The sequence below is a fragment of the Saimiri boliviensis genome, chromosome 1 (assembly GCF_048565385.1).
Source record: "Saimiri boliviensis isolate mSaiBol1 chromosome 1, mSaiBol1.pri, whole genome shotgun sequence".
NCBI lineage: Eukaryota > Metazoa > Chordata > Mammalia > Primates > Cebidae > Saimiri > Saimiri boliviensis.
In genome coordinates, this window is record NC_133449.1 from 196,953,462 (window position 1) to 196,980,720 (window position 27,259).

General features: G+C 42.3%; 1 protein-coding gene across 2 annotated transcripts in view; it reads left to right on the forward strand.

The window, feature by feature from the left end:
* MCC (MCC regulator of WNT signaling pathway) overlaps positions 1 to 27,259 on the forward strand; it is a 445,857-nt gene that overhangs the window by 156,025 nt on the left and 262,573 nt on the right. The window contains exon 1 of one of the 2 annotated variants that reach the window (XM_003920691.4): positions 15,798 to 16,456. The exons of the other annotated variant lie outside the window; for it this stretch is intronic. Coding sequence (XP_003920740.1) covers positions 16,400 to 16,456 — 57 coding nt within the window. The 5' untranslated portion in view covers positions 15,798 to 16,399. Of the gene's footprint in view, positions 1 to 15,797; positions 16,457 to 27,259 lie in introns of those variants that run through there. 2 annotated transcript variants of the gene reach the window in all.

Genomic DNA, 27,259 nt, shown 5'->3' on the forward strand with positions numbered 1-27,259 from the left:
TTATTTCTCTTCTTTTTCTTGGTATTTGTTATTGGTATTTTAATTCAGTTAGTGCAAAGGGTCTTAAGCAATATTATCAAATTATAGCCTTTATAGCCTTTCAATTGTGAATATGACTTATGATAAGTAGATTTACCTACTTAATAAAACATATATCTCTTGAAGGTCTGCTTTGTACCCATTGGTTCTGGGCACTTTGAAATAAGAAATGACTCAATCATTCCAATCTTCTGCTGTCTTTGTTTTGAGACAGGGTGTCACTCTGTTGTCCAGGCTGGAGTGCAGTGATGTGATCATGGCTCACTGCAGCCTCGACATCCTGAGGCTCAGGTGACCCTCCCACCTCAGCCTTTTAAGTGTCTGGGTCTACAGATGTGCACTACCATGCCCAGCTAATTTTATTTTTTTTGGTAAAGATAGGGTTTTGCCATCTTGCCCAGGCTGGTCTTGAACTCCTGGGCTCAAGCAATCCTCCTCCCTCAGCCTCCTGAAGTGCTGAGATTACAGGTGTGAGCCACCGCGTCTGGCCTGCTGTCATTTTTTTTTTTTCAAAAGGAGCATATGAAGAGCATTTGACCATTCTGGCTGCTGCTGAAATTACTTAAGGTAATTCAAACTTGACTTTCTATGTTGGCTGTTTGCAGCAGAACTAGTATTAAGTTGAAGTATTTAAAATGGTCAATATTTTCTATTTTTGTTCTGTTAAAAGCAGCAATTTCATATGGTTTAATAATTTATTGAGCACCCACTAGATACATAACTAGATACATACATACATACAGTATATAAAGAATATTCAAGTTCTAATAATAAAACAGGCAGTATCTTTGGGAAGAAAAGCTCACTGCCATGGATACTGTTAGGAATTTGGGGATTTCCTAGCAGCCATGAAGTTATAAAAGGAATTGAGCACCAGAGATAAATTTGGGATTTATATTTAACATCTTCTAATCTTTACCTTAAAAACACCTCAGCCAATAATAAGGATTGCAAACTTTATTTGCAGAGAACGTGAATACTGAATAGAGTTTGTAATGTATTTCATCATAAAACAGTTTCTTATTTACTGATGGAGAGCAAAGCTTGTTGGCAGATTAACTCTACAAATCAAGAGAAGATGAGAATCAAGGCCAGAATCCAGGATAATGAGCAAAACTATTGGAAGAGCACCAAGATCCGTCTTGCTGAACTTTTGAACTGACTTCCCAAAGTGAACGTTATGACCCAATGGATGCTGGGTGCAGTGGCTCATGCCTGTAATCCCAGCACTTTGGGAGGCCGAGGTAGGTGGATCACCTGAGGTCAGGAGTTCAAGACCAGCCAGGCCAACATGGTGAAACCCTGTCTCTACTGAAAATACAAAAATTAGCTGGGCATAGTGGAATGAGCCTGCAGTCCCAGCTGTTTGGGAAGCTGAAGCAGGATAATTGCTTGAACTTGGAAGCCAGAGGTTACAGTGAGTCAAGATCGTGCCACTGCACTCCAGCCTGGGTAATAGAACAAGACTCCAACTCAGAAAAAAAAAAAAGATCCAGTGGGGTCAAAGGTGGAGAGTTCAGGGTTCCTCTGAGACTCTTTCTTAGTCATGTCACCATGAACACTCAGCAATACCCAGACTATCTGGCTGCATGCTGTGTGGACTTGAGAAAAAACAGTTCTTTCAGTGAAGCTGCTGGCACTAACAGCACTTACATGCTCTTTTCTAATTTTTAAACAACTCAGGACCTGCAGGGAAAGGAATTCCCTTAAAAATCCTTAAAACTGAAAGATACAGTCATCCAGCCTTCACTCCCAAATCCATCCAAACTGTAATCAGAAAAATGAGCTCTTATTTGCCTATTCTATCATTTTAAAAGGCCAATTAAAGGAAAAATGAAGCCCCATGATTTTTAAATTATATTCTATCATTTTGCCTAGAAAACGCCAGATTTTTATACAGGCCTCCTTGGGAGCTTTGAGAGAATCTGGAATATCTGTTTTCAATTGTAGATACGTGCCGAGTACAGTGGCTCACACTGAAGTAATCCCACCACTTCGGGAGGCTGAGGCCAGAGGATTGCTTAAGCCTAGGAGTTCAAGACCAACCTGGGCAACATAGTGAGATCAATTCTCTGCAAAAAATAGAAACAATTAGCCAGGCATGGTGGCCTGCACCTGTGGTTCCAGCTACTTGGGAGGCTGAGGCAGGAGGATCACTTGAACCCAGGAGGCCAAGGCTGCAGTGACTGCAGTGTGATTGCTCCACTCCAGCCTGGGCAACAGAGCAAGACCCTGTCTTAGAAAAAGAAAAAGAAAAGAAAGAATGAAAAGAAAAAGAAAATGGCAGATTATTATACAGGTACCCCTGGGAGCTTTGAGAGAATATGAAATATCTATTTAGAATTGTAAATATCTTTCCAGACTACGAAGTCTTCCACCAGATGATGTACAAAGAACATCCCTAGTAAATAGGAACCCAAGAAAATAGCTGAATGCCAATACTGATCTGTGACTCCTGGATTAGGAGGTGGATTTCCAGAGTAGAACATGCCCCACATCTCTTTTCCTTGTTTGCTCCCCATTGCCAGCATAACTCCAATCCTCCTTCCTCCTCAACCACCACTATCAGATATGACAGGAACTCTCAGGCCAGAATAGGAGCCATAATTTCCTCAAGCTCATTTTGCTCTCATTGAGTGCAGTTTGACCCTCACAGAACAGGATGTTCTTTCTCTATGCTTTTAAAGCATATTCGTCATCTTTCTCTGGGTTAACAAGGAAGTCTCTTTTTTGCGTGTCTATCTTTCCTACTAGACTGTGAGCTTATCAAGAGCAGGAATCTTGTCTTTGACACTCTCCAGTGCCAATCAGATTGCTTGACACAGGCTCATTCATTTAATCTCTGAATCATTTGTTTATTGCCCATTGGAACCTCTCAATAAATGTTCATTGACTAAATGGATGAATAAATAAATACCTTTTTTTCAGAACTAGATTGTGAAATTCATGGGCAAATTTCTTCAATATGAGAAACTCCCTACCCATTTTATAGCAAAGTAAGTATGTGAGAAAAACCACTTGTATACATTTTAAAACCATTCAGTAGTTGTCATAGTTCTTTAGATCAAGTCCTTAAACCCTTCACATCATCTACAAAGCGTTTCATTTTGTTCCAATCACTGCCTATCATTCCAGCCTCCTTTCTTTGCATCCTCTTGATCTCCATTCTCCAGCTGCATTGGCCTTATAGGTAACTCAGCATCTGTGCTCCTTCTCTACAGGACCTTTGTACTTGAAGTTGCTGTGACTTGAACACCTCTTTCCTCTACCCTTCACCTGGTTAACTTTTGTGTATCTTCCAGATCTTAGCTCAGACATCTCTTTCTTAAAGAAATGTTCTTACTCTATTTATATGGAGTGTCCAGAATAGGTAAATCCATAGAGACACAAAGTAGACATGTGTTTTCCAGGGCTGGAGGAGGGATACGTACAGAGTGACTGCTAATGATATGGATTTCATTTTGGGGGTGATGGAAATGTTCTAAACAAGATAGTGGTGATGTCTGTACAACTCTGTGAATATACTGAAAACCACTAAATTATCTTAAAAGGGCAATTTTTTTTTATATATAGAGTTTTGCTCTTGTCCCCCCAGGCTGGAGTGCAATGGAGTGATCTTGGCTCACTGCAACCTCCTTCTCCCAGGTTCAACCGATTCTCCTGCCTCAGCCTTCCAAACTAGCTGGGATTATAGGTGTGTGCCACAAAGCCCAGCTAATTTTTTGTATTTTTTTTAGTAGAGATGAGGTTTCACCGTGTTGGGCCAGCAAAACTCCCGACCTCAGGTGATCCACTTTCCTTGGCCTCCCAAAGTGCTGAGATTACAGGCATGAGCCACCATGCCCAGCCAAAAAAGGTAAATTTTATGATATGTGGATTATCTGTTAATAAAACATAAAATGTAACTTGTAGAATGACATGATGGAAAACTGTACTTTGGAGAAAAATCACTGTGCTAGAGTAAGCAAAATGCTTCGGAGTCTTATTATTAAGTTATAGTAACCAAAATGTAAGGGGACAAGGCCTGGGAAGGGTGCTGCTAAGCAGTAAAAGTGGAGAGCAGGTGGGGAAGAAAGGGCTAAATGACTGGAAGAGAAGATGAAGGAGGGGGAACTGAAAATGACTCCAAACTTATTAGACTGGAAACTATGATTCCATTTACCAACATTTGTAAGCTGCAATTAAACCTGGTTTTTGGTGGGAGGTGACAAATTCCGTTTTAAACATGTTTTTATAGTAATGACAGTACTTAGCAAGAGTGTCTGGTAGTCACATAAAGAACATTAACTGGAGCACAGGTAAGAGTGTCTGGAGATGCCAAATTAAGAGCATTTGCTTAGAAGGGGAAGTTTGAGCTCGTGATAATCGTGCAAAACAACTTCGGATCGCTTGGAGAGGGAAGTTGACTTATCAAGGTAGGCAGGAGCCCATTCTTCATGCCTCAGCATGAAGTTCTTTCTCTGTAGGAAATCCCTACCATAGCAGTCCATCGCTGGGCACTTCATGAACCCAAAGGCTGGGAAGGTGGCTTTCCCTGCCTGTACCTCAGACCTTCCTTCACCCCTCAGCTTCATAAAATACCAAGTTAACTGACTCCTTCATCATTAAGTATATGAGGCATTATATTAAACTGATTTTTTTTTTTTGCCCCTTTTTGGTAGCTGCTATAACATTCTAGCTAAAAGATAGTAATGGAATGATGCTGTTTTAGCCCAAAGCGCTCCAGAAATAACAGTTGCAGGCATTTGGAATTCATTTAATTTAAGCATGTTCTCCAAATTTTACTAGATATATTTTTATGTATCTATTGAATATACGTTTTATGTTTTCCTTTCCAGGAAACTGACCATATGCAGGTACTTCTGGGAGGACTTAAAACTTTTTTTTTTTTATTAACTTCCTTGGATTTCCAAATCCTTAATCTCCACTTTTCTTTTTCTTTTTCTTTTTCTTTTTTTTTTTTTCTTTTTTTTTTTTTTTTTTTGGACATGGAGTCTCACTCTGTCACTGTCACCCAGGCTGGAGTACAGTGGCATGATCTCGGCTCACTGCAACCTCTGCCTCCTGGGTTCAAGTGATTCTCCTGCTTCAGCCTCTAGAGTAGCTGGGACTACAGGCACGTGCCACCATACCCAGCTAATTTTTATATTTTTAGGAGAGAGAGGGTTTCACCATCTTGGCCAAGATGGTCTCGATCTCTTCACCTCATGATCCACTTGCCTCAGCCTCCCAAAGTGCTGGGATTACAGGTGCGAGCCACCACACCTGGTCCCCTAATTTTCTTTTCCACAGAAAATGTGATACAGTTTAAAGAAATTTGGAGAACAGATGAGTAAAAATTTTTGGAAATACTCTGAATATTGACAATGACACAGATACTAAGTTTTAGGCTCAAAAATATCTAATTAGTGAAGGGGTTTTTGATGCATCACATGATGCTTGCATAAAGTAGAGAATCTCAAATCATTATCAAATCCCCTCTGATAATGTCGGAGATATTGATGCCAAATGATTGTGGGTTATTGAATGCCTAGGCTGGATGTGAAGCAGTCCGTAAATGTAATTAATGAGACAAACACCACAGGGGTTCTTTCTTTGCTTGAGTTATATCGGCAGTTGGAGAAGGTTGGGTTTTGTTTATTCTTTCTGTATGAGAGATGTAATCTGGAAATAGTCTTCAAGTACTTCTTTTCTTAGCCAGTTTTAAACATAGACTAACCAAATTATCTACTGCATCCCAACTGTTTTTTAGCGGTAAGTCACTGACTCTAAAGCAATGTAGCTGACTTCGTGAACAATAAGGAGAAGACCTGGCCATGATGGGACAGGCTTCTGTGAGCAGTTTCAGGAGGGGTCAACCATGCTAACAGCCCAGATTCTCTAATTCTAGCCAAGGTGCTCTTACTAACTTGACTGAAGGGATATAGTAAAAGGAGAAAACCTCGGAAGTAGAAGTAGAGACCGTGGTTCAAGATCTCATTCTCCTAATTTACTAGTAGTGAGGCTTTGGGCAGCATGTTTCCAAAAGTTATCTCCAGGCCGGGTGTGTTGGCCCATGCCCATAAACCCAGTACTTTGGGAGGCTGAGGCAGATGGATCACCTGAGGTCAGGAGTTCGAGACCAGCCTGGCCAACATGGCAAAACCCTGTCTTTACTAAAGACACAAATAAGTTAGCTGGGTGTGGTGGCCAGCTCCTATGATCCCAGCTACTCCAGAGGCTGAGGCAGGAGAATCACTTGAACCTGGGAGGCGGAGATTGCAGTGAGCTGAGATTGTGCCATTTTACTCCAGACTCTGTCTCAAAAAAAAAAGTTATCTCTGTATACTCTCTCAGTGTTTTCAATTCCTACACACCATTCAATCCACACTCATCTAATTTCTATCACTACCACTTAATGACATTGATTCTCTCAGGGTCACTAGTAATCTCTAAAGCCAAATGACACTTCTTCATTGTCAGCTTTCTTAAACTCTCAGTAGCATCCCAGACAGGTTACCACTGTCCTTCTTAAAACATGACACAGTTTTCAGTTTTTCTCTTCTTCTCTGAATGTTCTTTCTTAATCTTTCTCATGATTCTATTCACAGAAATTTGTTATCTGCAATTAAAGTTGGTTTTGGAGGAAGGTAATTCCTATCCAACCTGAAAATACTAAGCATCTCAAGGATAAGTCCTGGGACTGCATTATGTTTTACTCACTCTCTCCCTTGGTGACCTCATATGTTCTCATGACTTTCATCATCAACTACAATCTATATGCCAGTAAGTTCCAAATCATCACCATATGCTACAGTGTCTCATGAACCCAAGATGCAAATATGCAACTGCTATTGACATCCCCTTAGATGTCAAATAGGAATCTCAGATTTAATGAAACACTTGATTTTCTCTGCCAAACCTGGTCCTTCCCCACACCAACCGAAAAACTGGTAGTCTTCCTTGATTCCTATCTTTCTCTAATTACCTGTATTCAATCATTCACTGAATCCTGGTTAGTTTTATCTAAAAAATAACACCCCAATCCATTTCTCACCATCTTCATTGATTTCACCAAGTTTTAAGCCACAAGCATCCTCTTACCTGGACCACTGCAATAGCCTGTAACAGGTTGCCTTGCCTTACTTTTATGGCACTTCGACCCATTTTTACACAGAAGGAAGAGTTATCTTGTTTTAACTTACTGATTTTGAAGATTCGTAAACATACAACTGGACAGAGAGTAGCATGAATTCCCACATTCCCACATACCTATCACCGAGCTCTAACAGTTATCAATTCATCCATTACAGTTTGTTTCATCAATAACTCCATCTTCCTGCCTCCTCTAGTACTTTGACGTGAATTCCAAACATCATGTCATTTTACCCCTAATTTTTTTTTTTTTTCTTTGAGATGGAGTCTTGCTCTGTCACCCAGGCTGGAGTACAATGGTGTGGTTCCGGCTCCCTGCAACCTCCGCCTCCCAGGTTCAAACGATTCTTCCGCCTCAGCCTCCCAAGTAGTTGGGACTACAGGTGCCCACCACCACACCTGGCTAATTTTGGCATTTTTTGCAGAGATGGGGTTTCACTATGTTGGCCAGGCTTGTCTGAACTCCTGACCTTGTGATCTGCCCACCTTGGCCTCCTAAAGTGCTGGGATTACAGATGTGGGCCACCGCGCCTGGTCACCCCAAAATATTTTAATATATATCTCTAAAACATAGGGATTCTTTTTCTTTAAATGTAACCACAAGACCATTAACACATCTAAAATATTAATAATTTCTAAACATCATGAAATATCCAAAAAGTATATTTCTGAATACTGTATAAATGTGTAATTTTCATGATTCATAATTTTTTATAGTTACTTTGTTTGAATCAAGATCTCAATAAAGTGCACGTATTGCCATTGGTTGATATGTCTTTGAGTCTCTTTTAAGATATGGAGGTCACCAGGCACGGTGGCTCACACCTGTAATCCCAGCACTTTGGGAGGCCAAGGCAGGTCGATCATGAGGTCAGGAGTCTAAGACCAACCTGGCCAACATGTACCTATTAAAGGTACAAAAAAATTAGCTAGGCATGGTAGCATGTGCCTGTAATCCCAGCTACTAGGGAGGCTGAGGCAGGAGGATCACTTGAACCTGCGAGGTGGAGGTTGCAGTGAGCCAAGATGGCACCATTGCACTCCAGCCTGGGCAACAGGGCAAGACTCTGTCTCAAAAAAAAAATAATAATAATAATATATGGAGTTTTTCTTTGGGCAATTTCTTACTTGCTTGCCTTTTTCCCTTTGCATTTTATTTGATGAAGAAACCAGATTGTTTTGTCCAGATATATAGTTTTTTTTTTTTTCCCCCGGGGCGGGGAGATAGAGTCTCGCTCTGTCGCCCAGACTGGAGTACAGTGGTGCAATCTCTGCTTTCTGCAACCTCCACCTACTGTATTCAAGCAATTCTCCTGCCTTAGCCTCCTGAGTAGCTGAGACTACAGGTGCATGCTGCCACGCCCAGCTAATTTTTTTGTATTTTTAGTAGATATGGGGTTTTACCATGTTGCCCAGGCTGGTTTGAACTCCTGAACTCAGGCATTCTATCCACCCTCATCCTCCCAAAGTGCTAAGATTACAGGCATGAGCCACAAGGCCAAGCCTATATAGGTTTTTTTTGTGGTTAATATAACATTCCTTCGTGTAAAAACCACTAAAGTGGCTCTGAAGGTTGTAATGTTTTCTTCCATCAGAAATCATGCATCTGATTGTATGTCCCTTTGTAATGTTAGTAGTCATTATGCTAAATACTTAAATCTGCTTATTCATTAAGGGTTGCAAAATGGGGATATTTTGTCAACCCTTAATTTATTAGCAGCAATACTTGCATAAGGGAGGAACTTTACTTCGTTTTTACTTTTTAGGTTACCTAGTGGTAAAGCTTGTAAAGGTATAGGTTTACCTTTTAAAAATGTAGACTGGATCGTGTCTTTGTCCTGCAGAAAGTCTTCCTGTGGCATCTTCATTAACACAGTGAAATATGTAGCCTATATATATCCTGCATGATTTAGCTCTAACATGATCTTTTTCATCATGTTCTGTCACTACTAGTAAACTAGGAGAATTACCTTAAATTTCAGTTAAATAAAAACTTGAAGTTTATTAAAATGTATTGAAAAGGTCAAGCCCTTTGCTTCTCTAGACTTTTTGCTCTGGTTGTTCCCTCTGCCTGTCCACCCTTCCCTCACATTTTGCCTAGTTGGCCCCTTCTTGACCTATATGCTGAAATGTCATCTCTGCACAAAGGCCTTCTCTGACCTCTTCGCTTAAAGGGCTTGCTCTCCCCTATCACAGCTCCTATTCAATTCCATTATAGACTCCAACAGAAACTCTATGTTTTTAAATGTATTTATTAATCATTTTCCATCAAGAGTGCTAGCTTTGTGAAAGCAGGGATCTTTCCCATCCCATACACCACTGAATACCAGGGTACACACAGGACAGTATCTAGCATATAGTGAGTGCTTTACTTTTTCTGAATGAACACCGCAAACTTGCTGTCCCCACATATCCTCATCTATATGAATGGCATGCAGGGAGGAGCTAGGTAACTACAGATTTCCTTGCAGGTTGGCCATGTTTTTCTCTGAGGACAGAGAGATGAGGATACAGATCATCCAGTGCAGTGCTTCCTGAATTCTTTGTGTTGTAGTTCCTTGAACAAACGATGTTTGTTACGGGGCAGGCCACTGAGGCTGATAAGAAGCTCCCAACCCAGGACCCAGGCCTGGCCCAGGACATGAGAGAGGAGCTGGTCTGGAAATGGATCAGAAGGCCACAGGAGTTTGGATAGGGAGAACATTTCTGGAGTCATAGGGGTGGGAGAGTGGGGTAAGCTTATAGATTTAGGGCAGGAAATTGTTTGGAGTGTATACTTTGAGGGCTCCCTAATTTTTATGATCCTCAAGGACTCAAAGGACTGGGATTTCCTGAGTCTCCACAGGGTTCTGAAATCCCCCTATGCCCTCAAAATTCCCTTTCTTCAGAAAATTCCACCAATTTAAGAATTGTTTCAAAGCATTCTCCTTTTACAATGTAAATATTTCGGGCATGGTTGAGAAGATTATTCACATGTGTGTGAATTAGTTTAACCAGGCTGCTTTCATCCTAAAATCTGAGGTATCAACGTTTTGTTTAGCTTGAGAGAGTCAATAAAGAAGGGGACAATTTTTTTTTTTTTTTTTTGAGACGGAGTTTCGCTCTTGTTACCCAGGCTGGAGTGCAATGACGTGATCTCGGCTCACCGCAACCTCCGCCTCCTGGGTTCAGGCAATTCTCCTGCCTCAGCCTCCTGAGTAGCTGGGATTACAGGCACGCGCCACCATGCCCAGCTAATTTTTTGTATTTTTAGTAGAGACGGGGTTTCACTATGTTGACCAGGATGGTCTCGATCTCTTGACCTCGTGATCCACCCGCCTCGGCCTCCCAAAGTGCTGGGATTACAGGCGTGAGCCACCGCGCCCGGCCCAAGAAGGGGACAATTTTAGAGTTTGGGTACTCTTGTGGGCTGGAGGAGGACAGGCTTCCTCAGCACATTGGACTGCTGGGGTAGGCAAGGATGGCTGGGGCACCCCAGGGGTAGAGACAGTGGACCAGGCCAACTAGTCCCAAGGTTTTCAATTCGTTTCCCACATGGTGGAAGTTCTGGGTTTTTACTCAGGATCACTTCAGTTAACCTGATGTTTATCACCAGTATAGGGTACAGACCAGACCCAGAATAGAGTTTCTGCCATGTATAGATAGATTCACCGAAGTCAGCAGCCATACACAGAGAGGCCAGACTGCACCAACAGCAGAAAGGCGATGCAGTGTGCTCACAGCATGGCACAGCCTCATCCAGTCATGCCTGGGGCAGCTTCCATTTACCCAGAAATGTTCCCAGGACTACTGTTGCCTCCTCTCATCCCAGGGACCCGATGAGAAGAGATTGGACTTTAGAGAAGACAAGGCCTCAGGAAGGAGATGAACCCAAGCACCAGGCTCTTGCCTGATTGCAAAGCAAGTTTTCCTCCTCCTCCTAGACCTGCTCCCTCATCTCGATAAACTCCCCTGCCACCTCCTGCCCACGCCTCACCATAGGAGCTTAATCCCTGCTGAAGCAGGAGGACTTGGAGAAGCTTTCTTGGAGAGATGTTAAGGCAGCCACAATATAAAAGGATTTGTAGGCATGTAGAGTTATATGCTTGGTAAACCCTGGAAAGCTCTAATTTTTATAGCTTGAAACCTGCTTTGGACTTTATTCTTTGGTGTATTGAGATGACATGATGAGTTGGTCCTTACATTTGTAACGTTCTTATAATAGTGACCCAGTTGCATTATTGTTCAAAGCAGTATCTTAGCTTTCTTGACAGCAGAGATCCAAGACAATGAGGTTAAAAAAAAAATGTAAGACATTTAAATTACCACCAAAAAAATCATTTTATGGAATTTTAGATGATAAGAAAACCAATCTAGACTCTCCCTCAATGCAAGAAGCTCTAATTTTTATGTGCAGTGGGCTTCAGCATGTCCCAACTACACTTGGACAGTTTCAGGAGTGGGGATCACAACTACTTATTCCCTTGCATTGACAGACATTTTTCTGTCTTACTTTCCTTGAGTCAGAATCTGACGATAAATTATCATTAGTCTTTGTTTCCCCTCCACAATTGCAAAGAGGAAGTTAGTTTACTCGTCAAATACATGTTGTTAGTTATCATATATCTCTGAATTCTTGTCTTCCCTAGTGTAGACATTCTATAGTTCTCCCAAATGTTTCTGTTCTCCTAGGAAGAAGTATCAGCATCCCCTCCTCTCCAAGCCTCCTCCAAGCTAATCTCATCATTGTTGTCCTTGGTACCTCCTTTTTCCCTTTCTAGGAACTGCGCTTCATCTCCTGGTTTCCCTTAGCTTCAGCCCAGAAATACGCCCATTCTACTCTCTATTCAACATTGTTTACCTGCTCCAAGAGAGAGTCTCATCTCCCAATTTCCTGTCACCATCAAATTTATGGAAAGAGTCCTGCATGGTCATTGCCCCCAGTTTGTTCTCACTCCTTGTGGCAATTTACCTGCCTTCTTTCTCCTCAGCTCTCTAGGAATCTACCTTTGAAGGATAGTAATGTCTTCGAAATGACCTTGCATCAGTCTGTAGGCTTCTCTACCCTCTGTAGCATATAATATTGATGCTGCTCCTCCTTCTGCCTTGACATCTTCTTTAGACTCCCAGATGCAGCGGTCTCCTGGTTATCTTCCTACTTCCTTAAATAACCTTGTCTATCATTTCCTCTTTTATTCTTTGGCCTCTATAAAAACAAAACAAGCCGGGCGCGGTGGCTCAAGCCTGTAATCCCAGCACTTTGGGAGGCCGAGGCGGGTGGATCACGAAGTCGAGAGATCGAGACCATCCTGGTCAACATGGTGAAACTCCGTCTCTACTAAAAATACAAAAATTAGCTGGGCATGGTGGCTCGTGCCTGTAATCCCAGCTACTCAGGAGGCTGAGGCAGGAGAATTGCCTGAACCCGGGAGGCGGAGGTGGCGGTGAGCCGAGATCGCGCCATTGCACTCCAGCCTGAGTAACAAGAGCGAAACTCCGTCTCAAAAAAAAAAAAAAAAAAAAAACAACCTTCCTTAAGATAGTATCCTTAGACCACTTTTCTTTTCACTGTCTCCTCCTCCATGGCAAATTTACCTGATTTTATGGTTTTATTTATTATTATTCTAACAGAGAAAACCTTGAACCTCCAACTCAACCAGGACTTATCTCTATAGTTCCATTTCAAGCTCCTGCTGAACATCTATATTTGAATATCCACATGCCACTTCAAACTCATGATATCACAAACTTAATTTCTTCCCAAAGCTGTTTGTTCTCTGGAATTCCTAATTTTGTTGAGGACATTACCTTAACCTCAGTCAGCCAAGTTCTAGATCTACAAGTCACTTGGAAGTTCTCTTTTCTCCACAATTTCCATCTGCTTTCTTTCTAGAGAGTCTCTTGCATTTGCCCCCTCCTGTCTACTTCCATTATCTCGGTTTTTTTTTTTTTTTTGAGACAGAGTCCCACTCTGTCGCCCAGCCTGGAGTGCAGTTGTGTGATCTCAACTCACTGCAACCTCTGCCTACCAGTTCAAGTGATTCTCGTGCCTCAGCCTCTTGAGTAGCTGGGACTACAGGAGTGCACCACCATGCCTGGCTTTGTTTTTGTTTGTTTGTTTTCTTTTTGAGACAGAGTCTGACTTCATTGCCCAGGCTGGAGTGCAGTGGTACGGTCTTGATTCACTGCAACCTCCACGTCCTGGGTTCAAGTGGTTCTCCTGTCTTAGCCTCCCCAATACCTGGGATTACAGGCACCTGCCACCACACCCAGCTAATTTTTTGTATTTTTAGTAGAGACAAGGTCTCACCATGCTGATCAGGCTGATCTTGAACTCGGCCTCATGATCCTAGTAGAGACAGGGTTTCACCATGTTGGCCATGCTGGTCTTGAATTCTTGATCTCAAGTGATTCACCCACCTTGGCCTCGCAAAGTGCTGGGATTACAGGCATGAGCCATCGTGCCTTGCCTGGCCATCCCTTCTTAATTTAGGCCCTTTTAACCTCTTGCTGAACTGTCTTGATAGTACAATTGGCATATTCATTTCCCACTTTCAACCTACCACATCTACGCCTGCCAGATTGTGGTAGAGTTGAATCTTACTGAAGTATAAGTATTGAACTATGTGAGTCATTGTTTATGAAGAAAATCTCATACAATCAACATTATCCTTGAAAATGCCTTATACTGTCTATAAAATAGAATCTACAGACATACTGCTTCTCAGTAATTCAACACTGCTAATTTTTCCTGCACTTTTGGAACAGATTACTTTTCTTTTGGTTGAACACCAGATGAAGTCATCTGCCTGGTTTTAGGGGTGGTGTCGTATGAAAAATATGTATCTTTAAACACCAGAATCACATTCAACACTAGTCGATTTGAGTTCATATTAGTTACTCATGATTGTGATCCAAATCTACTGGAATACCTAAAAGCCCAGCTCTGATCGTCATTATTTCTATGCTAAAAAACCATTTAGTGACTCCACTGCCTCCTGAGAAGGCCCATTTCTTTAATATGGCACTTAAAGCTGTTCGCTATCTGATGTCAACCCTCCTTTCCCAGCCAGCTTATGCTCCAGAATGGAATGCCTGGGATTCCCCATGCCCGCTTTGCACATTCCAGTCTCCATCCACTTTCTCTCACAATGGCCTTGAATGCTTTCCCCTTACTTCCCATCTCTGCTGGGCTCAGCCACTCTTCACAGGTCCACTCACATGCTGTCTCCTCTAAGACTCTTCAGAGTCTTGTGCCCTCACCCAGCCTGGCCAAAATCATATTTCCCTCCTCTGAACTGCAGTAGCTCTCATTTGTACTGTGTTTATGGCAAGTGTCATTTTCTACCTAGAATTGTCATTTCTGTTCATGTTTTACAAGACTAGAAACACCTTCAGGGCGGGGGCAGTGCTTGAGACTTCTTCACAGTTATGCATACACCACCATTTCCAGCTTCAAGCACGCAGTACTCAACAGATTTCAATGAAAAAATAAATAAAATAATATAGCTTCCCATCTCCTCCCCATGCAGAATGTGCTCTAGTTTGGCAGTGTCCAAGAACGTGGGACCCAGTACTCTAGAAAGAGCAGCAAACTCTTCCTAATCCCAGCAGTGCTTCCATCAGGCAATGAATAAACTCACCAGGAATGGGGATGGGTAAAACATTATATGCAAATAGTTGCACTCTGCTCCTTCTTAAAGAGCAAAATAAACACGATTTTTAAAAAAGATAATGGAAGTTAACAATGCAATGGCCTTTTCACAGAAGGCTTCAGGAAATGCCAAGTTCTGTTATTGGGGATGGAGACATTTTGTTCCCATTGTGTAGAAAGAGACTGATGAGGTCTCTTAAGCAATCTCACAGACTTACTGTTTTGAAGCATGAGAACATTTTTCTGTGAATCTCAGATTCAGTGGAACTTTAACTTTGTGGCGAGAAAAATCCTAGTTTCCCTCTTGCCCTGTCTCTCGTCCAGTAAACACAGGATGTTTTACCTCGGGAACTCAAAGCTGCAGGGGAGCTCAGATCTCAACGGCCGACTCCAGGGTATAACAGCCCCTTGAATCTTTTCTGAATCATACTCTACACTCCATAAACACAAATCTACCTCCGCTCAAATGAGCAGGAAGATTTTTAAGGAAGGTCTGGGAGTTGGGGAGGATTTAAATGTGAGCCTATTTGACATTTTTCAAGGGATGGGGTCTCTATCTTCATTATGGACATGCAAAAAATGCACTCTGCCCCGCTGACAGACAGAGGGAGCTTGACAGTGAATTTACACCCATAGTGTTGACTTTAGACTGATCAGGGAAAATGATTGCCCTGCACCCTTGTAAAATCTTAATGTTCCGTGAGAAGTGCACCGCACTGTCTGATGTACAGTGTTTAGGTTTGTCTTGACATTAAATCATGGAAAGCGGCTCCTCTGAGTGAAGTGTGTATTTTTTTTTCTTTTTCTTTTTTTTTAATTTCCTGCACGATTACTCAGGTGGCTTTTCCTGTTTCTTCTCCCCCTCCTGGACTCGGGTCCTTAATTACTATTGCAGAGAACTGGAAGGATGCCTGCTCTCCCTGCACGGTCTTCTCTGCTCGGCCTCCAGGCTCCGCCCCCGCCTTTTCTCCCTGTAGCCCCGCCTCCTCCGCGCACCCCGTGGCCAGCAGCTAGACAGCTGTGTTCAATCAGAAACCACTTACAACTCCAGACGATTCAAAGGGGAAACTTCGGCGTGAAGTGCAGCTCGGCTCCGGCTCCCTCCAGCTTTCTTTCCTTCCCTGGAATCCGAGGTGCGGATCTTCCTCGCCCCACCGCCCTAGTTTTTCCCCCAGCTCGCCGGTGCCCTCTAGGGTGTCCGCTCGTACTTGGAGGTGCCCTCCAGCCCGGTAATGGGGGGCAGTGAGGCACCGTAGGAGTGGCGAGGCGGCGCCCAGGGTGGCACTGCCCCGGAACGGGGCGCTGGGTGCGCGCGGGCGGGTCCCCGCGCGGGCTCCGCCGCTGCCGCAGCTGCGAGCGCGCCACGCCACCGAGCCTCCTGCAGCAATGGCTCGTCCGTGAAACGCGAGCCACGGCTGCTCCTTTTAGGAGTGCCTGCATCCTCCGTTTGGGCTTCGCAACTGTCCTGGGTGAAAATGGCTGTCTAGACTAAAATGTGGCAGAAGGGACCAAGCAGTGGATATTGAGCCTGTGAAACCAACTCTTAAGCTCCGAGACCTGGGGGACTGAGAGCCCTGCTCTGAAAAGTGCATCATGAATTCTGGAGTTGCCATGAAATACGGAAACGACTCCTCGGCCGAGCTGAGTGAGGTAAGAAGAAACAGCTGAGGTCGGGAGCGAGGATTTCTCGGGCATTTGCTCTTCCACAAATCCCCCTCCTCTCGACCTCCCCACAGCCCGGCACCCCATCCCCCTGTGCTCCCAGTCTGGAGACAGCGCAATTGAAGATTAATAGATTTTCTGATTCTCGTTTCAACTTGTAGTGCTACTCAGGAAATGACCTGAACTGGCTTGATATTTCAGTCTGAAATGAGTGGCTTAAAAAAGAAACAACCTCTCACCAAGCCGCGAGGCGTTTTACTCGCGACAGTCTGCATTCCCCTGTTCCTTCCCACCCGCTTCCACTAATTTATATACACCATTTTATTTGCCTGGTCGGTAAAATACACGGACATTCCAGCGGAATTTAAGCCGACAGTAACTACTTCGGTGGGGCTGCGGTGGTGGTGGTGAGGAGGACTCATTGGATTATTTCATCTCCCACTTGGCTCCCACGTGCGACGCGTTTGGTTAAGCTCGGGCAAGGTGGTCTCTTCCCTCGGGGAAGATGAATGACCCGCGCTGGGGAGGGGTCTGGGGAGGAAGCACTTCAAAGCCACTTTAGAACTTTATTTCCTGCCGGGGTCTGGACTCCTGAGTCTTTGAGGCAAGCGCATTTGCAATTCCTGGGCTCCCACTGTAACCTACCCTCTTGAGTGTTAGAGACCAGCTTTGAAATTAAAGCTACATCAAACACTATGCAAATATGTGAGCGGTAAGATGCTCAAAGCCACCTTTTTTTTTTTTTTTCATGACTTTAGGGATGCCTCGGGCACACCCCCAAAGCTTTGAATACCTGAAAAGTGGTGCTGAGAAGCCGGTAGAACTGAGTGCTCAAAAGAAAAGGAAGTCTGTGTGTTTAGCGTCTACAGCTAAAGGCTTGGTGTCTGTGGGTTTCCCTGTTGGTGCCATCACTGAGCCATTTATGGGCAGAAGTAGCCTAAGTAGTCTGTGTTTCTTGAGTATGGCTGAAGAGAGGAAAACAGTGTAAAAGCAGCCGGAAGGCAGATAATGGTGATGTCGGATTACCAATGGTGAAGCGAAAAATGAAAGGATGGAGCCCTTGGGGGCGTGTGGGGGGTGGGGGGCGGGGGAAGGAACCTGGTGATGGGAAAGAGGGGGAATTAAATGGGATTGGGGGAAACCCACGAGGTCTGCCATCGGGCTGGAGTGCTGTTGGGCCCCGCCTGGTGCTTTAAGTGTAATGGTGCTGTGCCGTTCTGCTCCGGTTTGAAATAGCATTTTGAGGTGTTGGCTGAATGAAGTAGAGCATTTCCTAATCCTTATGGCTGTTGCGCCTGGGATGTAGAAGGCTCAAGAAATGCTAAGAGTGAGAACTTACTTAAAAATGGGAGGTGAGGGAGGAGGCATGAGGACTTAGCGGCTTTTGCCAATTTTATATTTAGAGAACAGTCTCGAATCTGAACCAGAACTCAGAGCCCTGCTCCATCACTAACACTTTCAGGAGAAGCCTTTGGTGATATTCTAAGGTCACTGAAAACCCCAAAACTGAAGGCATTTCTCTCGCAGACTCTTTGCCAGGCCCTTTACAATGTTTTTCAATGCAGCAGAGTGAAGTGTGCTGTCCAGTAACCTTCGTTTAAATGAATCACAGACTTAGGAGGAGGGGGGTGAGAACCCAGAGTGAAGGAAGAGGAGATGGGGATTGACTTTAGTCCTATTGGCTCATCCTTGAGCACATTGGGTGAGCAGAGAATATGATACTCAGGTGCCATGTAAAATTATCCATTTCTTGCCTAGTTGTATCCACTCCTTAAATAATCCTCATAAAGCTTGTAGGTAAATGAAAGAGTTGAGAGTGCTTTGTGGTCCCTGCGTTGGTCAGAAAAATATTTGAGCAGTATATGACATAGTATTGTTCCTAAGGATATTAAGTTCCTTCCTCTACTATACCCTTTACCAAATGTTCTTTTTTTTTTTTCTTGTCGTCAGTGTCTACTCATTCATTTTTTGCTTTCTTTTGAGCCAGTTTTAGGTTCCATGATTTAGTTTTACCCCTTTCCAATCAATCTTAGTTATCTTGCCGGTTGAATAGTTGCAGTAGTCTGTAATGGTAGCTATTTGTACTCTTTGTACATATTTTTTTATTTTACTTTTTTTGAGACAGAATCTCACTTTGTCACCCATGCTGGAGTGCAGTGGCGTGATCTTGGCTCACTGCAACCTCTGCTTCCTAGGTTCAAGTGATTCTCATAGATCAGACTCCCGAGTAGCTGAGATTACAGGCATATGCCATCGTGCCCAGATAATTTTTAGTGTAAATGAGGTTTCGCTGTGTTGGCCAGGCTGGTCTCGAACTCCTGGCCTTAAGGGATCCGCCCACCTCAGCGTATACATATTTTAAATTAGAATATGTGTAAAGATGATATGTAAGGCAAGAGGGAGAGTGTGGTTCATACTTTGTGAACCCTAAATCTCTGTTCAATTTAACATAGGCATTAACTTTAGTATTTATCAGTTTTCTAACATCCACAGAGCAGTATCCATAGATTCAAATACAGTTTGATTGTATTTCTCACATTAGATCTTTGGTGTAGAGTTTCTTTTCCCTGTCATTTTCCTCTTAAACACTGGTTTTCCCTTAATATCTTGCAGGGCAAACTTGCCATTCACTTTTGATAGTTAAGTCCTCCTCCTCACCTGGAAGCAGAACTAATAAAACCCCTCAGGGCCCCTTTAGTGCCATCTCTCTGATTGCCCAGGAGCCTCAATGCTGTCTGGAGGTCACTGTAGGGTCAGATTCAGCCTGATGTTCACCAGGCATTTCAGGGGCAGGAAGAACTCTGAACAAAAACCTGCCATTATCCTGGGTATCATAAACAAAATGCCTCTCATTGGTGTTTACTTGTGTGCTTATCCCTTCTGTAAGGGACCCCTCACCACAGGAGTCATTGACTCTTTGACAGTAATGTTGACGCTGACTCTGTAACATCCTGGACTAAAAAGAGAGTGAGTTTAATCAATTTCAGTTTATAATCTGCTGATCCCGTTAGTGAGAGCAGCAAGCTTTGGTCAGCTACTGAGGTGTTAGCCTCTACACCTAGTACTCCAGGAATGCTTGGATACTGGGGAGGTCAGAGGGATTTGGGTATGAGGGATATGCAATTAGGAGACCTAGAGCTGGGTGTTGGGCATGAGGTGTTTTGCATGTGTGAGTACTTCAAGATGGAAAACAGGAAATTCATGAGTGTGTTCCTTTTGTGTCTTTAGTTTGGACAGTAGCCATTTAAGATCCTGTGAGTTGCAGATAGTAAAATTGCAGCCATGAACATTCAAACATATTTTATGTATTTATTGACCATAAATGACTTATGTCAAGTCTGAACCTTTTTTGGAAAGCAAAGGAATCTATAGCAGAAACAACAGAAACACAAAAGGAAAATTTTAGAAGGATTAGTGATTTGTTCTTTTTTCTTGGCGATTGCTGTTTCTGTCTTCTTAAATATGATATTAAGGAAGGACTTTGGTCAACATCAGACAAATCAAAAGCATTTTAAAAATTAAATGTTTGAAATTCAACCTCCCTCCCCCATGATCAGGAAGCTGAATGGTCACACTTTCGGCAGCATTAAATTCTCCCAAAATCTGTCAAGGGGATAGCTCTGGCATATTCTTCTTCATGGTCATGAGTTTTAGGTCAGCAGTTAGTTCTGTTGGTTTCGGTAAAATTTGTGGGGCCAGTATATAGTTTAATCTTGTTAAGTAATCCCAAGTACCTGGAAGGAAGATATCTTAAGGGTTAGTAATATTAGGGTAAAACATGACTTTACTCATTCATGCAGAATAGATGTCTGCTTGATCTGGTTGTCTGATAGACGGTTGCCTATTTATGTACAAAAATAAAATTTTATTTAAAAAAATTTGCCCCTTGGCAATCATAACCTCTGGAGATGAAAAAACATTCTTACTCAAAGAATTTGTACAGAGCAATCAACTTAAACTCTTTGCCTTTGAAACATTATTTAAACAATGGACAGGCAAAATTCTACATCCCCATTTACTTGGAAACATTGTTTGCCCCTGGAAATCGTATTTCTCTTAATTTCTTCTTACATCTTCATTCAAAGCATTTTGTATCAGATCATTTCATGTCTGAATTAGGCCACACAGGCCACTCTCCATGCTTTCCTCATCTGCATGTTCAGTAACTCCTGAAATGCCACCTCTTCACTGATGCGCTAATTAAGAAGTAGAATTGTATAGAAGAAAGTTGCTCTCTACCTCGATTATCTTGTGTGACTGTCTCCAAGTGGCCATCTCACAGCTGTGCTATTCATCATCAAATAAATTATAAAATATCAGCATTGGAAGGGGCCTGAAAGATCACCTAGTATTCACACACCCTTTTTTGCCTCTTTATACTTCTCTATCTTTAGAAAATTACACTTCATTGTAATGAGTTGTTGAATGTCTGTCTTAGCCATAGCCCATAAACATGAGACGCAGGGTCAAGACCTGGTGCCAAATCCGTCAAACTGCTCCCAAATTTAGAGGCTGAGAATAACCATCTTATTTGCTCATGGATTTGCAGTTCAGGAGGTAAGACTTCTGTCAGTGACTAGAGCAAGAGGATAGACTTCCAAGATGGCTTAATCATATGGCTGGCAAACTAATGTTGCCTGTGAACTGGGAGATCAGCTTAATTTTCTTCAACATGGGCCTCCCTATGTGGCTGCTTGGGCTTCCTCTCAGCATGGCAGCTGGGTTCCAAGGAAGAGGAGGTAAAGGTGCCAGTTCTCTAAAATATGGAACTGAAACTGGCACAGGATCACTTCTGTGTGTTCTATTGGTCAAAACAGCTGTATGCCCAACCAAGATTAAGTTTAAAGAAGTAAGCAGAAAACACCTCCCCAAGAGGGGTGTCACAAAGAATTTGCAACCAATTTTAATCCACTCCAGAGGCCACAAAATGACAAAGCCTTGTCTAAAACCCTGATTTCTTAATTCCCAGTGCCTGGCAATGGTTTTTAGTTTTTTGTTTTGTTTTGCTTTTTAGCTATTCATTGTGTGGTTTGTAATAGCTCTGAATCATATTTTCTAAGCACTTTCCAGATACCGACATGCTTAATTGTCAAAAACTTTGAGGTACCTTATGTTATGCCCACATTACAGGTGTAGAAATCAGAGCATAAGGAGGGGAAAAAGCATATCGAAACTACACAGGTTGTAGAAGGTGGAGTTAGGATTTGCGCCCAGGTAGTCTTTCTCCAGAGCTCCACCATTTGTACATTAATTCCTTTCATTAGCGTCTGTTACTGCCCTCACCTTTTGATCACATGTTCCAAGGAGGGAGTATTCTCTTTAATAAGCCTGTTTAACTTGATTTATATTGTAATCCCTATGAAATACCCAGATAAGTGTTTCTGATAAAAATGAAATGGATACGATTAGAGTAAAGGGATATAGTCACTGCCATAGCCTCCAAGTGGTGGGGGAATTCTAAACATTGACTTTCCAGAGCCTAAAAGCAGATTCATCGATAAGGAATAGTGTGATCCTCATTCAGTGGGGGTTGGGAGAGAGGCTTCTATTCCTTTTCACTGCAAGGAAGGTAGAGTACTATAACCTATGATCCACTACCTGTACATTCAGAGGCATCTCAGAGATTGATGTTATAATATTTGAGGTACCAGAAAGAGAAGAATAAAACTTTAAATATATTAAGAATTAGGGCTTTCCCACCCCTGCAGTCAGGACTTTAGGTTCCTTCTACAGTTGTCCAAATCCCTTGTGGGGCTGCAGAGTGCGGAGGCTGGGGGAGAAAGCCAAGGGGTCCCAGTGAAGTTAGTGTCCATGGTTGCATAGCAAGGCAGTGGCTGACAGCCAGATCTTGAGGAAGCGCATGCTAAACATGGCATTGAGGTCCTGAGTCAAACACAGTGGATAAGGTGAAGTAAATCAAGGCACAGAGATGGTTCATGTAGCCAGAACCAGGTGAAAGACAAAAAAAAAAAAAAAAAAAAAAAAAAAAAAAAAAAAAAAACAAGAAAAAGGAAGTCATGTTATATGAACAGAGAAGTTAGTCAAAGACCAGGTAGATGATCAGAACTGGGATGGCCACAGGACTGAAAACAGGGAGAGATCCTTGATTCTGAGACAGTGCTTTGACCAATTGGGAGGCTTCTAAGTCTCAAGACTTCTCATCTTAAGGAAGCACCTTACAGGATAGTTGCTACCAACTGGACCTGCCAGAACGCTGAGTGAATGGGCACACTTATCTAGAGTAGAGAATATCATGGTGATACTTAGGAAATAAAGTCATGGGTGCAGTTGTGTGGTTATAATAACTGCCTAGCTGATTTACCCAATGCAAGTCATGAGGAAGGCTTTCTCCCAGGTGAGGCTGCAACTGGAAGATCAAACCTGCATTTATAGCAAAATTAAGAAGTTGCTGATGCATGAAAATTTCAAAGTTAGTTTTTGATCCAAGGAATCAAATTACAGAAAACCAAATTTTAAGCCATCCTTAGATTCCAAGATGGGGGGTTTATGTTGGCAAGATGATAAAATCAGACAAGCCAATGAAGACAAGAAGAATTGATAGGTATTAGGACTTGGATTATTTACATTGGTGAGGGGATGTCATAGCAGAGATAAATTGTATGTAATTATTTTCTTGAACCCTCTTGCCTCCCCTGTACATCTACCCAGATTCCCAGCAGTGGTATCTTTTAGTCTTGGGGGTGAAAAAAAGCAAAAAAGCAAGTAACCTGGATTACACAGATAAACAGAAGTTCAATTTATAGAGTAAATATTTACTGGAACTACAGAGATACCCTGTCTTTCTAGTGAATGTCCTTTTTCTCTTGTTGACTAAAAATAGCCAAAATCAGTACAGGGAGGCAAGAGGAAACCTTTTGGAAGCTTTTCATTGCCACAGGAGACTAAGTGAATAAGGTTGTGAATCACTTCATATGTGTGAATTTTTCAAGATATTTCTTAAATTCAGCAAACACCTTAAACCTTGAGAAAGTCTTTTAGGAAAAAAAAAAATTCAGAATTAGCAGCTATTGATTCCAATTGCCATACAAAAAGCAGGTTGAGTTTGTTAAGTTTGTAAATAAGCAATAAAAAAGCCCATTGAGCTGGGAAATTTGTGTAGTGACTTCATGCTTCGGTTGGTGGAATATTTGAGCAGATCCCATGTCATGAGATTTGATCAGTGCCTGGAACGCACAGTAGGGTATTTGGGGCCAGAGGTGGAAATGCATCTTAAACCAAAGGCTGTAGTGTGTGATTATTTGAGAACAGAAAGTTTCATGAAACCTCAGTATGTGTGCGTGTGCATGTCAGTTAACTCCAGCTGGGGTTGTGAGAAATACTGAAGCAGTTGTCAAAGGAAGAATGCCAACATGGGAAAAGATTGCCTTGCAATTAGAAAAGGAATGTAGGCCTCTGATTGGTTGTCTGGTGAGAGTGGGAGTCATTGCTTGTTCCTGTTTTCCTATGGGTTGTGTGAACTTGCCCATACAACACACAGCACACTTAGAATCTTCTTGCTCTTCTGCTAGTGCCTCCCAGTGTCTCCAGGTTACCTGTTCCTTCCCTTATCTGTGTTCAGAATACTTAAATTTGGCCTCCTAGGGGAGGCCTTGAGATCTTTGAAGGCAGAGATCACTGTGTTCCCAGCACCCAGTCAATATGTGCTAGTTGGGAAATCAACAGACTTTGAAGTTGTTGTTTGGACCAAATCCCAGTTGCCATTTTACTGTGACGGATGTGTTGGATTAACTACTTTTCTATTTTGGTTGAAGCACCTATTCGATGGAATTTAGTCTGGTCATTTTGACTGTAATTTATTATCTTGTACCTGTTCACGTATTCAGTAAACAAATATTGTGTGCCTTCTACATGCCAGATGCTGCTGTAAGACTGGGGATACAGCAACAAACAAAACTGATGTAGTCCCTGCTCTACGTATCCTACACAGATGCAGAGACAGATAATGCGCACATGGTCAGTGGTGATATGTGCTATAAAGAAAAAACTCTTGGTAATGAAGCGGGAGGGATGCTGTTCTAGTGATCGGGGAGGATTCGCTGTGGGAGTCTGTGAAATGAGGGGCATAGCCATGGGAAGATGGGGAAAATCATTTCAGACAGAAAGGAGGAGTAAGGGCCAAGGTGCAGAGCCCCAGGCACTCTTGCTGTGTTTCAGGAGTAGCAAGGCAGCAATGACTGACAGCATAGTGAGCAAGGGGAGAGTGGAAGGAGATGAGGTCGGAGAAAACGGTTCTGGCAAGATCACCTAGGGCTTCATAGCCCTGGAAGAGTATCTGGATCTTTCTGGAGAGTTTTGAATACAGGCCTGAATTTGACTTTCTTATTCTTTTTATATACATATATTTTATTGTGGGGCAGGGGGAGATGTAGGAAAGAGGAAGAATTAGCAAAGAAAAGGCCAGGAAAGTGTGTTCCAAATGCCGGTTAAAGAAGGTATTTTCAGAAGAGGGCAGAGTGATCCGTCGTCAGATGCCTCTCCTTTGGCTTCCCGCCTTTGAAGCCTGTATATATTCCCCAACTTTCAAATTGTGCCATTTTCTGTAATCAGAAGTAATTATTATGTGCCACAAAAATACACTGTAATTTTTTTTTTGACATCTTCAGAGTATGTGAGTTCATTTTTTCCTTAAAAGGAATGGTTTAAAAAACTGAGTGACATAGACACTGGCCAAGAATGATTTGAAAATTGCCTTCCCTTGATTGATGGTTCAGTACTGATGGATGCTGATAATGTAGAATATAGGTGGGTTTTGAATTAGGAAAACTGAACTCTACCTTCCACTGTCACTTGGACCCATTTCTTTCAACTATTTAGAAGCACTGATTTTGTTTTTTATGAACTTTAGTATGCATTTATTGATTTATAACAAATATAGCTCCAAGGAGACTGGAATGCTGATACTTATTTCCTATTGAAAAACTATTGGCAGTCAGATTATGACCACAAAATTGCCTGGCAAGCGTGGAATCAGACAAAGGAAGTGCTTCTATTGGGTGGTGCTGGTAAGCTTCTATTTGTCTTAAGCGTTATCTTGTCCTAAGCATTTGTATGACTGATAAAGAAACTGAGGCCCGAAGAAGGGTCGCTAGTGGCAAAGGGGAAAGTGTAGAACTGAGGTTTTTTTTCCTAATTCCCAGGGATATTTTTTTCTCTTCTGCCTCAACTTCCTCTGTTTCTATATTACAGGATATTTACATTAAGGTACGTGTTTTGGAATATTCTGTGATCATTTTAAAAGGAAAAAGTGTAATTCTTCAGTAAATCATATCTACATATGACATTATTACAGATCACACTACCAAAATACAGTTGAACCTTGAACCATGCCCTATCCTGCCCACACCCCTGCAGTAGAAAATTAATGTATAACTTTTTTTTTTTTTTTTTTGAGACAGTGTTTCACTCCGTTTCTCACACTGGAGTGCAGTGGAGCAATTCACAGCCTCTACCCACTGGCTCAAGTGATCCTCCCACCTCAGCCTCCCGAGTAGCTGAAACTAGAAGCACATGCCACCACATCTGACTAAATTTTGTATTTTTTGTAGAGATGGGATTTTGCCATGTCACCCAAGCTGTACCTAACTTTAGACTCCTCAGAAACATAACTGCTGATAGCCTACTGTTGATCAGAAGCCTTACTTAGAACATCAGTATATGATATATGTATTATATATCATTTTATATGACATATGTATTATATACTGTAATCCTAAAGTAAGCTGGAGGAAAGAAAATGTTATTAAAATCATAAGGAAAAGAAAATATATTGACTATTCACGCAGTGAATCATCAAAGGTCTTCATCCTCATCATCTTCATGTAGAGGAGGCTGAGGAGGAGGAAGAGGGAGGTTTGGTCTTGCTGTCTTGGGTGGCAGAAGCTAAGTTGACACATGTAAGTGGATCAGACTTTTCCAGTTCAAACGTGTGCTGTTCAATGATCAACTGTAATTGGAAGAATTTATTTTTAGCTTTAACCGTGGCTTTGGGGTGTGTTGTAATTGCCTGCTCTCAACAGGCTTTTATTGTCAGATTGTTGGGGCCTAGCAGGTACAGTATGCCATTCTTCTGGTGGGGGAATAATGAGATGGGCTTACTCTTTGGCTGGTTTGCTAGCTGCTGTATGTTGACAGCATTATTGGTCAAGCCTGTCATCCTTTCTTTAAAATTTCTCAACATCCTTGATAATACTTGTTCTTTTCCATTTCTTTTTTTTAAAAAAAATTTATATTTTTAGTAGTAGCTATCCTAATGGGTGTGAAGTGGTATCTCATTGTGGTTTTGAATTGCATTTCCCTAATGGGTAGTGATATTGAGCATCTCTTCACACGTTTATTGGCCATTTATACATCTTCTTTGTAAAAATATCTATTCAAGTCCTTTACCCGTTTGAAAATCTGGCTTGTTTTTTGTTGTTGAGTTACAGGGTTTCTTTGTGTATTCTGGATATCAGTCCCTTAGTCCTCTTCTCCTTTGTCCATTTCTGATTTTCTCCATGTTGAGGCTTTGCACAGTACTCACGCCTTGGTATTTCCAGAAGGAGTGAGAGTGAGTTCAAAATAAGGCCCGAGAGTGAATAGCTTCTCCAAAGAAAATAAATGGGCTCTGCTCAAGCCTGGGGACTCCTCCAGGGTGCCCAAGAATAAGAAGCATTCTGATGCTCTGTGTGGCCAGGGTATTTTTCACAGGCTGACACCCAGCAACTCTACTTGTGGCCTGACTCGCAATGTCAGGTAGGCACAGAGTTAAGAATTATGTCCGTGACATTGGAA